Source organism: Periplaneta americana, chromosome 3 (genome assembly GCF_040183065.1).
Source record: "Periplaneta americana isolate PAMFEO1 chromosome 3, P.americana_PAMFEO1_priV1, whole genome shotgun sequence".
NCBI lineage: Eukaryota > Metazoa > Arthropoda > Insecta > Blattodea > Blattidae > Periplaneta > Periplaneta americana.
Genome location: NC_091119.1, coordinates 130,046,029 through 130,060,898, shown reverse-complemented (window position 1 = coordinate 130,060,898; position 14,870 = coordinate 130,046,029). Strand labels below are relative to the sequence as shown.

At 34.6% G+C, this 14,870-nt stretch overlaps 1 protein-coding gene across 11 annotated transcripts in view; it reads left to right on the top strand.

Moving 5' to 3' along the window:
• The first annotated feature begins 8,540 nt into the window (after nucleotides 1–8,540).
• The window catches only part of ATP8A (ATPase phospholipid transporting 8A1), a 415,740-nt gene continuing 409,410 nt past the window's right edge, over nucleotides 8,541–14,870 (top strand). For 10 of the 11 annotated variants that reach the window (XR_011331403.1, XR_011331402.1, XM_069821599.1 and 7 more), the window contains exon 1: nucleotides 8,553–8,708. Coding sequence is in view for 1 of the 11 variants with exons in the window: in XM_069821593.1 (XP_069677694.1) it covers nucleotides 8,660–8,708 (49 nt within the window). In the remaining 10 variants the exon portion in view is untranslated. Of the gene's footprint in view, nucleotides 8,709–14,870 lie in introns of all 11 variants that reach the window. The other variant, XM_069821593.1, reaches the window with a different exon arrangement.

Below are 14,870 nucleotides of genomic sequence, written 5' to 3'. Positions count from 1 at the left end.
TTCTTTGCTTAAGTTCAGATTTTAGATTGTAAAAAGTATATGCAAGTTACCCCATTATATTTTATATTTCTTGTTAGTACAGTGGTTCATGCCGAAACAGCATGTAGAAAATGATGATGTTCATACTCTGAATATATTATATCGAAATATATACCGAAACAGCTGTAAGCCACACATGCTTACATAATTAACACGAGTAAGATCACCATTTAATCAATTATTTATATTTTAATTTACCAGGTACGTCAATTTCTTGTGGTTCGATGAATTTATGCAACATTACACTTGCACTGACTTCCTGAAAGCTTTTAATAGTAAGGATGTAAAATGCTGATTGTATCAGTATTTCATATTGTGGTCAAGTACTAAGTGATATCTTAAAAAATTATTTACTATCAAAAGCTCATCTTAAATTCATAAACACGTGAATATATCATAGTTATAAATTTACAAATTTTATAAGGAGTCTTGAGTGAAGATAGTTACTGCCATAGAGCCCAGAATGAGAACTTAATATCTACAGTATCATTTTTTAATTAGCAGTAAGACGATAATTCTTAAATACGAGCATCTATACATTCAGATGTACAAAATTTGGGCCACCTGAATTTTTCAAGTTCCAGTTATAACATACTGCGCATGTTCAGTGCTTACTAAAAGCTTTTGCATTCCAATTTAATGGCATATATATATATATATATATATATTATATAGTGATCTTCAAAGAATATAAGGACATCTACAATGTGTCGGTAAAATTTGTCACTAAGGAACAGTCTTTAAGGTCATGAAGGGAGTTTTATTTTGACTACTTACATTAATGTAAATATTTGTATAAAAACGACATTAGACTCACCTTTGTTATCAGTTGAGAAGAGAAATACTTCTTCTGCATCATTACATCTTGTCTCAAGTCCTTGCTTCCCAGTACTGGCCTGTCACGTTACCATATTTCTGCTTTCCCTTGTTGAGTTTAGAAGAGATTAATATGTAGGTGTTCATTATAGAGTTGATATCAATGAATTATGTACAGCTGTTGGAGTTGGAATTCGGTATTTTGCTGCAATGTAAATGGTGTACCAGGCAGTTGTGTCTGGTGTACAATTGAAATTTTGCAACTGTTTCTTTTCATGGTAGGATGTGAAAGTTTATACCATCTGCCTGTACGTTCATACACTGATTACACTGATTCCTAATAGAGGAATCTTTCAGATATTGTTTGCCTGATGTTTTATTTCTTGCATAATGCTGTGTAAAGGTGTTGATGTCTCCTTGATTTGTGAATTGTTTATCTTTTTGCCAGAATTTCCCCCATTTCATTGCCCATTAGATTGACGTGGTTTAGAATCCACTGCAGAACAATTCTTTCGTTTAATCTTTCTAGCTTTTGTATGATTTTTTGGCTATCCACGATTGATAGGTTTTTGGGGTATTGTTAGAAGTTACTGCCTCTATTGCTTTATTTGGAGTCAGTTGAAGTTAGATGTTCTGTTCAGTAGGTTTTTCAGTCCTATTTCTGTTGCTTTAATTTTTTCTTCAACAAGTAAATTTTTTACAGAAATTTTCTGTACTTGTAGTTCGTTGATACTTTGTTTTGGATCCAGAAAAAAAAAATGTTTGTTTTGTTCTCTTTGTTTAGGTACATTTTGTAATGGTAGGTGTGATAGGGTTTTGTCATCTCCTGTTATGATTGCTTTTCATTGCTAATCAATTATAGGTTAGGTGTGTGTGTTGAAATTTCTATTAAGCATGTCGTTTAAGAACATGTGAGTTTTTGTATATTTGGTTGTTTGAGTTAAGTTTATTGTTTAGGAGTAGTAAGAGTACTCCAAGGTATTATGCTGTTACTTTCCAGTATTGTGTTATTGTTTATTAATCGGTTGAGAAGTTTTTGTCATCCAGTCTGCTCTCAAAAAAACTGAAATTTAGAATTTATAAAACATTTATATTACCAGTTTGTTCTGTATGGTTGTGAAACTTGGACTCTCATTTTGAGAGAGGAACAGAGACTAAGAGTGTTCGAGAATAAGGTGCTTAGGAAAATATTTAGGGCTAATAGGGATGAAGTTACAGGAGAATGGAGAAAGTTACACAATGCAGAACTGTATTCATTGTATTCTTCACCTGACATAATTATTAGGAACATTAAATCCAGATGTTTGAGACAGGCAAGACATGTAGCACGTATGGGCAAATCCAAATTACATATACCCAGTAGAATGTTAATTGGGAGGCCGAAGGAAAAAAGACCTTTGGAAGGCTGAGACATAGATGAAAGGATAATATTAAAATGGATTTGAGGAAGGTGGGATATGATGCTAGGAACTGAATTAATCTTACTCAGGATAGGAATCGATGGCAGCAATGAACCTCCGAGTTCTCTAAAAGCCATTTGTAAGTAAGTATTGTGTTATTGCTTATTGGTAGTATGAATTCTTCTGATTGACGTTTTAAAGAGAGATATTGATATACTATTTTGTTGGTGTTAATTTCCATGTTATTTAAATTGCTTAAGTACTTTGTGGTGGAAATTATTATTTTTTGCAGTTTTCCAGATTACTGTGTTATTCACATACCTATATGGCGTAAATAATTTTTGGTATCTTTTTGGAACTGATTGCTAAATAATTGGTATAGTATATGTTATATTGAACAGGATTGCACTTAATGTTGTTCCTTGAGGAACTTCCACTTCAATTTGTTTAAATATTGATAGTATATTATATTTTACTGCCATTAATCTTTGTGAGCATCATCATATCCCCTTTCTCTTTCTCCTCTTCCTCTGCTACATGAATGCAGCCTAATGTCTCCTGTGTATGTGTTGGGCAAGTTTCCAAATGTTACTGCTGTTTGAGTTGGTTTCTATATTGTTTGACATTTTATTTTCACGTTCTGGGAGTTTAGCTGTACATAGCTTAAGGATGTGATACAGGGGTTTCTCGTAATGTGAGCACAGTTTACATATGGCTGTTGGAGCAAGTCCCAACTACAAGTAGGTTTGGGTCACGATGTGATCAATCTTTCCCTTGCAACTGTTTGTATCCCCCAAGGGAGATTTTTATATAATGATAGGCAGATACAGTAGCTTGCAAATTAATCCGAACAATGTAATTACTTATGCAAAAACACTCAAACGGGATAAAAAAAGGATCTAAGACATACCTCAGTAATCTATGTGGCCTCCCTTGTTCCTAATATCGGCTCTGAGACGATTTGACATGGATTCCACTAATTTCCCACAAATATTCTTCATTTCTTCATCGCGAAACATACACCAATGAGGGCAGAAATCATCTTCTCCTTTGTAGAACAATCCATTTTTTGCATTCTTCTTTTGCAAATTGACCACAAGTTCTCAATGGGGTTGATGTCGGGTGAGTTGCCTGGCCAGGGGAGTACCTGAATATTCTTCTTCTTGAAGAATTCTGTAGTTTTTCGAGACGTATGGCATGGTGCCAGGTCTTGTTGGAACATACCTCTGCCATCCAGAAATGATTTTTGCAGCTGGGGTACGATTCTGGTTTCCAATAAGTGAATATATTTGTCAGAATTCATCATTCCCTTGATAGGTATTAATGCTCCAGGCCCTTCATGTGTAAAACAACCCCAAAATATTACTTTAGGGGGATATTTGGGTGCTTGTTGGAGATGAGCTGCTGTTACTTTTTCGGATCCTTTCCGTATGTAAGAAACACGGTGGCCGTGGACCTCGAAATGAGACTCATCGGAAAAAAGTACATTCTTCCAGTCATTCACTGTCCAGTGTTGATGTAATTTTGCCCACATTAAGCGTTTTTTTGCACATAACAGGGGTTAGCAGTTGCTTCTTAATAGGCTTACAAGCCCTTCGTCCAGCTTCCAAAAGCCTACGCTGCACTGTTGTGACGTGAATATTCGCCCCAGTGGTAGCCATTAACTCGCGGGTTAAGTCGACAGCAGTTAGTCTAGGATTTAATTTACTTTTCCTGACAATTAAACGATCATCTGCAGGTGAAGTCTTCCTTTTCCGGCCACAGTTTCCTTTTTTCTGGGGTGTGATGGATCCAGTCTCCCTGTATCGTTTTATGATCGAATTAACAGTAGCCAAACCGATATGACATTCTGCAGCAATTTGCCTCTGTGTCTGCTAATGTTATAATTTTAGACTGTTTTCGTGGAGTTGTATCCATTTGTGATGACGACAGAATGTACACAGGATTGCAGTATTAAGTCTTCAACACAACTGAAATGCTTATAAGTACAAAACGACAGGCAAAATGTCACATATTATAAAAAAAATAATAACGAAAGACCTTCAACAATGGAATTACACGTACTACAGATGTCAATTAAAGCGGTATGAGCAGCTCTGAGGCCAACAATGACAGAAAATGTAAAAATATGTCATGTTCGGATTAATTTGCACGCTACTGTATACTTTGCATTGAGCTTGTATGTGTTTCCAGTAGTTGAATTTAGCCATTGATGTTTCCATTTTCGAGTAATTATTTTATATACAGCTGAGATATAGGCTCCCAATGATATTCTAGATGGTTGTGTTAGATGTTGCAGAATTGACATTTTATAGTCCCGTCACTCTAATTTCCGGCAGCCAATCACGTTGCAGGTCGGCTACATTTAAACGTGTGCATCTTGTGATTCGCTGATGAAGATGTTAAGCATTTCCTAAGGCTGGATAAATACTTAATATATAATCGCCCGCCATTTTGGCTCTTTCGTTGGCGTTCGCAAAAAGCACACGAGGAAGTTATTTGCTGCTCAATTATTTGCTGAATTACAGTGCGTTTGATTTATTATCATACGAGCTATGACATGATAATATTTAACGGTGTGGCAAATAGATCCCTCGTCTGGTAGCTCGGCAACGAAAGAACAGAAATGGCGAACGATACTACATACCTAGCCCTTATAGAGCCTTGACTTCCTAAGACGTAAGGAAAGAGGGGAGTCACGCCGGGAATAACGGCGTTGCGACTATAGTTGTTTCATCTGCTCTTTCGATACCTTCTATATTTACTTGATTTGTGGTATCCATTAGAAGTATATTTTCTTGTTTTGTAGACGCAGTCTATGTAGCATTATAAATCAAAAGTAGTATTCTGAAGATTTATATTGATGTAATAGGTATAATGCAGCTTTTGAGTCTGTAAGTATGCAGATTTCATCTTTAGTATGAGACAAGCAATAACCAAGTTCAGCATTAATGCCCAACAAGACCATATTTGACTTGCAGTTTCCAATAATTAAGTAAGTTTCTTCTGTGGATGGAATATAATAACCTACACCCGAGGTTTGATTAATGGGACCATCATACTATACTGTAGATTAGCCATTTTCAACTGGTGTGTCATGGCACACTAGTGTACTGCAAATGATCTTCTGGTGTGCCACGAGAAAATGAAAGTAATAAAGTTTGTCATAGCAAAAATTGGAAAAATAAAAGTGAAAAGAATGGTAAAAAAGTGAGTCAACATTCAGCAAACACATTCCCTCCTAAAACCCTCAAAATTCCCCCTGGTTTGAAACCACTGGTTTACATTGTATGAATGTGCTGCAGGATTTTAAATTAACACCTTTAGTGTGCCACATGTTGAAAAAGGTTGAAAAACGCTGTTGTAGATTGTATGTAACTATTTGAGGTATTTCTCATTTATAATATGAAGGACTGTTATTCGCAGAACTTCTGGATATGTTATACTTTATTTCCTTGGTCATCAACTAATGTGAGTTTAGCATTGGTGGTGTCCATTGGCATGGAGGGATTTTATTTACGGGAGAGATTCATTCAGGTAATAACATTTGATTTTTACTGTCTCCTCCCCCGATAAGATTGCTTATGTGCTTGGCTATTGGATTTAGTTGGTTTGCTGGATGAATTTGATTAATGTTCTATGTTCTAGAGATGACTAAATATAACTCTAGACTTGTTTGCTGATATATCAAAGAGTTCTATGTTCATTTCCACTTCCATGACCATTTACTGAATAGTTTTGATACCTCCATGCCAGATACTCTCCGGATTCTGTAATAGGTGTTCTTGAAGTCTACAAATTTTGCTTATGTATTTCCTCTTTGGTTGCTCTGGTGCGAGAAGATTTTGTGTTTCTAAGTACTGTGCTAGAGTCTGTTCATGATGATTCTTTCCATAGTTTTAGCTGTGATATATGTTAGTGAAATTAGACTGTAATTTTATACTTCTGTATGACAGGCAGGGGGTATTGTCTTGGTTTTGGTCTTAATTGCTGTATAAATTTGGGGAATTATTTACTTCCTTTCAGTTTTCTTATTACTCCATTTATTACTTCTTTTTTGAACTTAGTAGAAAAGAGGTTATTGTTTAACGTTCTGTTTTTTTTTTCCTTGTGTTGCTGTGTTTGTTTTCTCAGGGTTTTTTTATTGTTCTGATCTTAACTGATTTCACAATTATTTATATAGATTATGAGGACTGTTCTTTTATCAGTGTTGTCTAAATATTATTTAAATTGTCTTCTTGCAACTGGTACTGGTAATCTCTCTCTTCAGCTGGGCTCCTTTTTGTTTCCACTTCTGTATTGTTGTTGGGTCTTTGGAGTTTTACCTTTTTACAGTACTGGTCACGTTCTTATTTGATTTTGTTTAATTTCTCCGTTCAAAATGGCTTACATGTTTTTTGTTTGCCTCGAGGTATGTGGATTCTAGCACTTGTGTATGTGTGATTTTCATCAAGAATTTTAAATCTTTCAAACTATTATTTGCGGTTATTGTGTCATCCATTTTTTTCTGTGTGTGTTGTAGAGAAGGGCCATTTTGCTTTCTTGAAATTGCAGGCTTTCTTGGACTTAGTTGCTGTATTTCGTCATACATTTTCATCAGCACCACATAGTTCTGGACATTGGCCAACCACTCATGCTTTATATTCATTAATACAAAAGCTGACCAGGAATCGAACCTTGGCCGCCTGCATGACAGCTAAAGGGCTGATCATTCAACCACAATACAGATTGTATGTAATAATAATAATAATAATAATAATAATAATAATAATAATAATGTATTAATACAGTGTAATCTAAGTAGGCTACGTGTAGAATAATTAAAGAATTAGGTACTTTTTCAATATCTATGTTAATTAATATTTATCATTATATTTGTTATAATTTATAATGCTGTGTCATTTAATGTGACAATTTTTTATAAAACGGAAAAAAAATTTTTTTGCTAAGTAACATTTAGATTAACATATACTTACTTACTGGCTTTTAAGGAACCCGGAGGTTCATTGCCGCCCTCACATAAGCCCGCCATTGGTCCCTATCCTGAGCAAGATTAATCCAGTCTCTACCATCATATCCTACCTCCCTCAAATCCATTTTAATATCTTCCCATCTACGTCTCGGCCTCCCCAAAGGTCTTTTGCCCTCCGGCCTCCCAACTAACACTCTATATGCATTTCTGGATTCGCCCATACGTGCTACATGTCCTGCCCATCTCAAAGGTCTGGATTTTATGGTCCTAATTAAGTCAGGTGAAGTATACAATGCGTGCAGCACTGTGTTGTGTTTAGACTAACATATAAATATCAAAATACAAACTGGACATGGTAGGAGATGATGTGTATGAACGGTGGGAAAATTTCCTGAAAATCAGTAATGTCCCGCCATATCGGGACATCTGGCAACTCTAGCCCCAACATATTTCTAAGAATTCCTTGTGTGTTGTAACCTGCCAATTAAGTAAATATGAGCTCATATAATATTCCACGAGAATTGCTTGAATTTTAAATAGCAAAGATATACTCCCACCAACTTATGAGTATACAATAAACTTCTTACTGTGATACTGATTTACCATTCTCGAACTGCGCCACCGGCATGGGTTGATTACCTGGTTGGTTTTTTCCGAGGTTTTCCCCAACCGTAATGTGAATGCAAGGTAATCTATGGCGAATTCTCGGCCTCATCTCGCCAAATATCAAGAAATCGCCGGTCTCAACGCTAAAAAAAACCTAGTACCTCAGTTGATACAGCATCGTTAAATAAACTAAAGTAAAATAAAAAATCGATGAATTGATTCGGTAATCAATTTTTTCTTAGCTCTCCTCATTTAATTTTATAATAAACTAACCGGTTCTTTTATCTACACTGCTGACATGAGGGATATGGCTTGAGGTCAGCATCACACAAGCATTCACGTAAGAGCTGAAGAGACCATGATTTATACGTAACATAATGTAGACAGGATTCGAACCTAATGTAGTGTCTTTCATTCAGCTTCAGTGCTGCTCATTTCCGTTGTACGCATCACGCCAGCTTCTTATTAACTGACAAATTCAGAATTATTATAATTTAATGGGACTGTTCAATATTTTGGACATAACTTTTTTCATAGCCATTACAGGATGCAACGACTACACAATACAATAACGTATTTACTTTTTAAGAAACGGAGACTGTTGTTATTATGAAAATTGTACAATTGTAGATAAAACATTTATTATAGTAAATAACATAGTATTACGTTTATAGTTAAGCTACCAATAAAGGGGTTTTGTTACTTCATTTGAATAGTTGACAACATGGCGTCACATGATACCAAAATAAGTTGTGGTTAAAGTTCTGTGTTACGGTCCGATTGAACATTCAGCGTAAAATAATTTTGTTTACGCGTTCAACTGGAGATGGTCATCAAAACTAGGGACGAGTATGGAGATATGAATCGTTTAGTAGGTACGTACTGAAGTGTTGTAGTTTTTGTCATTATTTACATAGTTTTATGTGGGCGGCACAAGACTACTGTGTGTCAAAATTAAAAGGAAAGCGGGATTATCAAATCACTGAATTGCATTGGCGTATATTAAGCAATTTCTGTACCCGAAATTGAATAGCTGTGAGTGGCTGTTTTACTAGGAATAATTAAGATTTTACTATATCAAATATCTTCTGATGATGGTATATGGGTACATAATGAACTCTCACGTCTGGTCCATTTTTAGGAAGAAGAGCAGGACAGTTATGTTATGCTAAAGGATGTTTATCTGTGTATGAAGAGTGGTTAACATATTCCTATTGAAAATGTTTTGGTCTCTACGATTAATCACATTGTCCTACCCCGGTTTTTTTCGTATAGTATAATTAATGTTTTATGCCAAGAAATTGATTTGTTGTATTCGTCTTTACGTGTACCTACGTTTAATTAGAAAGTGCTTAAAATTAATCATAAGAATTTAAAATATCGTACGTCATGGGCTACCAATAATTACTTGATATCTTCTTAAATATATATCTTGATATATAATTTTCTGTAGGCCTATAGGCTGTTGCACGCATGTAGGCCTACATCAGTCTTCATATTTTTTTCATAGGCTATTAACCTACACAGTATCCGGAAGGTTTGAGCTATGTCATTGCCAGCAATTCAATTGTGGAAATTGGGCAATTTAAGCAGAATTATATAAATAGGACGACAAGTCAGTTTCTTCATGTAAATTAGCAGAATAGCTTATTTGTTGAGTTCTTGTTGCTTCATGTTGCTTTGATGATAGCAGGCTTCGCTTGTGTTGTGTGCCCTGAGTTTGGTTTATAGGTGTATACATACTATTTGAAATACAACGTCAACCTTTCAAACACTAGGGACAAATGTTTTATATTTCGTAAAAACACCGTTTATCAAAATTGCATATGTTTATAAAGTAGAGAAAAAAATATATGGAAAAGTACATGTTTTTGTTGCTTAGCTTCTTGCTGCTTTCGATTAGGTTTCTAATAGTCTTCAAATAATAATATAGACTGTGTTGTTTGTGCAAGATGATAATTCCAACATGAATTCGTATGAACAAAAGTTGAAAAAAAAAAAAACTCTTACTAATTCTAAGTTCTTATACTACAAAATACTTATAGAAAACAAAACTAATTTTTATATTATTTTTAAATTTAATGCAGCAAATTAAAGGAAAATTTACTTTGTAATTTGTTATATATAGAATATTAAAAATATATTATGTAATTCGCTTATATATAGGCGAAATGTTTCATACAGTATAAGATTTGTTATCGATGCTAAGAAATGATATACCTCGTATCTACAAAAAATGATCATTTAATTTAACCACATTATTGCTTAAATTGTTGCTGAGATTATTATTATTATTATTATTATTATTATTATTATTATTATTATTATTATTATTATTATTATTATCATCTTCACAAAATTGGACAGTTAACTAATATTTTGTCCTCGAGTAGAAGATTTTGCAAAGCAGAAACATATACTGTAAGTTATATGGAAAGTTGATCTGCTTTGAGAAAAAATAACTTTTAAAGCATTTTTTTTTCACCTGCAAATTTACAGATATGAGATATCTCTTCTTAACCACCGTTATGCTTCTATAAGGACTGAAATAGTCGGCCACTTCTCCACTTTGCATCTTCATTTAAACATTACATGTACTAACTGCTTTAGGTAAGGAGAGTAAAGATAAAGAATGGAATAGACTTAGCCTACCTATACTATGCATCCCGAAGTAGTCTTTTCGGAACACTAAGAAGAAGGCTGGAAAACTGGGACAGTCCTGATTTTCTGGGACGTCTGGTCACCCTACATAAAGAGAATGGAAGCATTTTAAAGTATTCAGATATTCCTGCTGTCTCAGTATTGCCATCCATCTGTTGTTTTATATTTAACACTTCTTTAATTTTAAGAAATTTATAGGCTACTGTAACAAATTACGGTAGCCTCTGTTTAACAAATTTTTATAGACCTAGGCTAACTTATTTTTAATATGCAGTATTTAATTCGGTTAGGGCATACCAAAGAAATTTCGTACACGATAATAGGCCTATGTTCCAGATTTTCTTGTATTTTTTTTTTTGTACATATAATAATACTATACGAGATACCACTTAATCTCATACATGTCATCATTTTGCACTTTTTAAATCCTTAATCATTATGGCTTTACTGAATAAAATGTCGCTAAACCAATGGTTTTTAGGATGGCTATTTATTTGACATGTTTAACTTGGAAAATAATATTTTGTTTTTATCTAGGAAAATGTTTTTATTTGTTTTCTTTTTCACTGACAATGAGTATTACGTTTCTTTAAAATTTCTGGTGTGAGACTTAAGTATCCTGACCATTTTATTTCTATCCTAATTACTACAGAAATTAAGTATATAGGGCTAGTGAAGACACTTTCGATTTACTTTAACAAAACAATGTGTTGAACTGTTCATTACTTCTTTGAATATTATGATAACTTTCTACACCAGGTAGGCTACTCGGGTACAATCCCATTGAATCCAAACGGAATTTATGGTGAAAATGGTGGCTGGTTTTCTTGGAGTAATTCCATTTCTGCTGTCGTGGTTCCACCAGTTCTCAAATATCGCGTCATAAATACCGCCTCCTCTGAAGTCCGATAATTATGAAGTGTAATATGCAGCGATTTTAAATAGCAAAGATTTGTCAACAGACACAACTGCTGATTTTGATCAGATGTAAATCCACAATTGATGGAGGAGAACCACACGCAGTATGCACAAAAACTTAATGTTTGGGCTGGTGTTGTTGGTCATTATGTCATTGATCCTTTCTTCTTTAGAGAAACGTTAAATGCTAATAGATATTTGGATATGCTTCGAAATCACGTAGTACAGACTTTCACAAACTTGTTTCCATATCCAGTCAACCGTGGGCTACCCAGAGATAACTATTTCCAACAAGATGAAGCTCCAGCACATATGGACAGAATGTTCGTCAGCAGTTAAACCAGGTTTTTTCATAACGATGGATTGTTAGGAAATGTTGCATAAAGTGGCCAGCAAGATCCCCAGATTTGTCAGCTTAGGACTTTTTTTTGTGAGGCCATTTGAAGTCAGTAGTATATTGAGAAAGAACCAACAACTTAGAAGATGTGGAGTATCGAATAATGGAAGTGATGCAAGATATTTGTAAAGTCTGGTTATGTCATTCCTTAAATGGTTTCTGTGATCGACTGGCACATTGTCAAGCAGTTGAAGGCTACCAATTCGAACACAGAATTTAGATGGTGCGCTAGCTTTATTTTGGTTTTGTGTTAAGGAAGGAGCATTTTATTATTTGATACACTTTTCTGTTTTCTTGATTTAGCAACAATACATTTGTACAGAAATATCTAGTGTGGGTACTTTTTGAAAAGCTCTTAATGAGCATTATTCGAAAATATATAAAGAAAATATTGTGTATTCCATTTAAAATAAGACAGTTGGAGTAGAAAAAACTCGGTAATACCATTATTGAGTTCTTAGTATACGGCTATCCCCACACACCGAGTTTCATGTTACTGAATCACATGCTTCAAAAGTTATTTACTAACCCTGAATATCTGTGGGTTATCTCTGTTGATGATAAGGGAGAAATGTTTTTCCCAAGATTCCGTTGGGATTTCCTTGACAGCGCTGGTTAACTTTCTTCTAAGGGCAAGAAAGGGCTCTGCTAGTACCTGTTGAGCTTTTGCTTTTCCTTGTTCTTCATATTTGACCAATCAGTTGATCTGGAAACATATTGTGAGGTAGAATATTAAGATATAGAGTGGGATTAAATTGCAGGCTCACCTGAGATATTACATTATATAAATATTATAAATATCAAATCGTAAGTTTTTATTGCTTTTTTATTCAAATGAAATGCCGGATAAATATATTTTTTATGTTTTCGGATGTTCTTATGTTATTTAATACAGTAATTTACTTTACTTAAAAGTGCTTTAATTACTTATTAGAAAAATCAAACGGTATTCACCATTACATCATATGTTCGAAGTGTTCTTAAACAAACTTCATTTCCTGTTGAAAAGACTGCGTGAAATACATTTTGTAATTGGTACCTTATGTTGTTGAGTTCTCCCTCTGTTAAAGCAGGATTGGGCTTATGCCTTGTATACATTTTGTGTATGTGAATATTAGAACTTCTTTCACTAACTTTAAACTTATGATGATGAAAGTGTATCTCGGGATAATTACGACGAAATTTCCTTTTGCAGGATTTGTAACAATGTCTTTTTTTTTCTTTCCACAGAACTGTCGTAAATGAATATTCTTTGTTCTAAATTATATCGAATTTTCACCATATTACACAATAGCCTATTCCATAATGTATCACGCACAGAGTAGTAAACGTATCAAACTAGCACCACACTCACAACTTAACAATGTACGAAACTGGTTATCAACTAGCATGACTCGCGGCAGCCGATCTTGACTACAACGGGAACACGTGTAGTTCGACCAGTTTTGGCTCTTTCCGAGAAACCCAACTGAGGGACACCCGATATATTACGTAATATCCATGTTTCACGATTTCCATTTTACAGATATTAGATTGCTAAAAGCTACGTAGCCTAATGCTTTACTTTTAGTTGTTTGATGGTGGGCTATCTGCCCGAATAACGAGTGTCCAAACTTAGCTGTCTTATCTGTTTTCGTATAATACCTACCTTACTGCCGTAGGGAATATTCATTTCAATTGACCTTAAGTGGATACAGTTTTATTCCTTTTGGAAGACATTTAGCCTATGAGAATGACCTTTTCAAAACAATACATCAGCTCACCTTTTCCGTGGCTCTTGATGCTTCAGAGATTCGGTGGGTTGAGGAAGGAGTTGGGATTCGTAATTTATGTGTCCTGTAGCATAATTTATAGAAGAGTTGTGATCTTATGATGGCAGAATAATATTGTGAAGTCCAATCGTCAGTCGGCAACTGATGGTTTCTCAATAATGTGATCCCCACCTTTATCCTAATTTATTCTTAACTTTCGAGTGTGGTTGCAAATAGGCTATAGATCTATCTGTTTCCTGTTACAAGTTCTTTAGCGCTTGATGCTTGTTTAGCTAAACTGCCCTCTAATTCGTTTGTACAAATTTCGGTATGAAGTGGTATTCGTTGAATAATACAAGTTAGAATAAAGTTCCAATCTCAGAATCTCCCTTATTACATTAATATTGGTTTTATCAATTAAATGTTGACAGTCTGGTATAATAATAATAATAATAATAATAATAATAATAATAATAATAATAATAATAATAATGATTTATTTTAGCTGGCAGAATTAAGGCCGTAAGATCTTCTCTTCCACTCAACCAGCAAAAAGTATACATACAGCTCGATTCAACGTTATTGGCCCTTGTCCTTGATTGTTTGGCTAGTGAGCGAGCTGTGTGTTGCGTTATAAGAAATAAATTTAATCACAAATGTGTATAGGAGGGGAAGAGGGAAGAGAAAGAATGAAAATAATATCTATGCTCGTAGCTGAGGAACACTCATGTTAAGAAAATATAAGTCATTATGACATTGTTTAGTCAACAGACGTAGTGCTTAGTAACGAGACGTAGGAGAATATTGTGTTTTAAGACTGAGTGTACCGCGACATAAGAAGGAAGTGTTAGGTGTTATGACTGCGGCTTTTGAAAATACAGCGCTATCAGGATGAATGTCTAAAGAAATAAGTTACCATATAGTCAGTGACCTTTAAGTCAGTATAATTAGAGTGAATTGCTAAGAAGGTTATCCTTTAAGTATTTTAAAAAAATGTTTAATGTCTTACAGCCCCTAATACTTTGTGACAAGGAATTCCATTGTCGCGAGGTGAATACTATAAAAGACGTGAATAACAAGATGTTCTATGAAGAGGTAGCGTGCCACAGATAAGTGGTCTGGTATTTACGTCGTGGTTAGAGTATAGATAAGAGAAACGAGACTAAAGGTAATTTGGTGTTGAGGTGTGCAGCATTCGAAAGAGTAAAGACAAAGAGTGTAAAGTTCTACGTTCTTTGAGTCGGAGCCACGAAAGACTTGCGAAGGACGGTGATATGTGATCATATCACCGAATATTGAACACATATCTA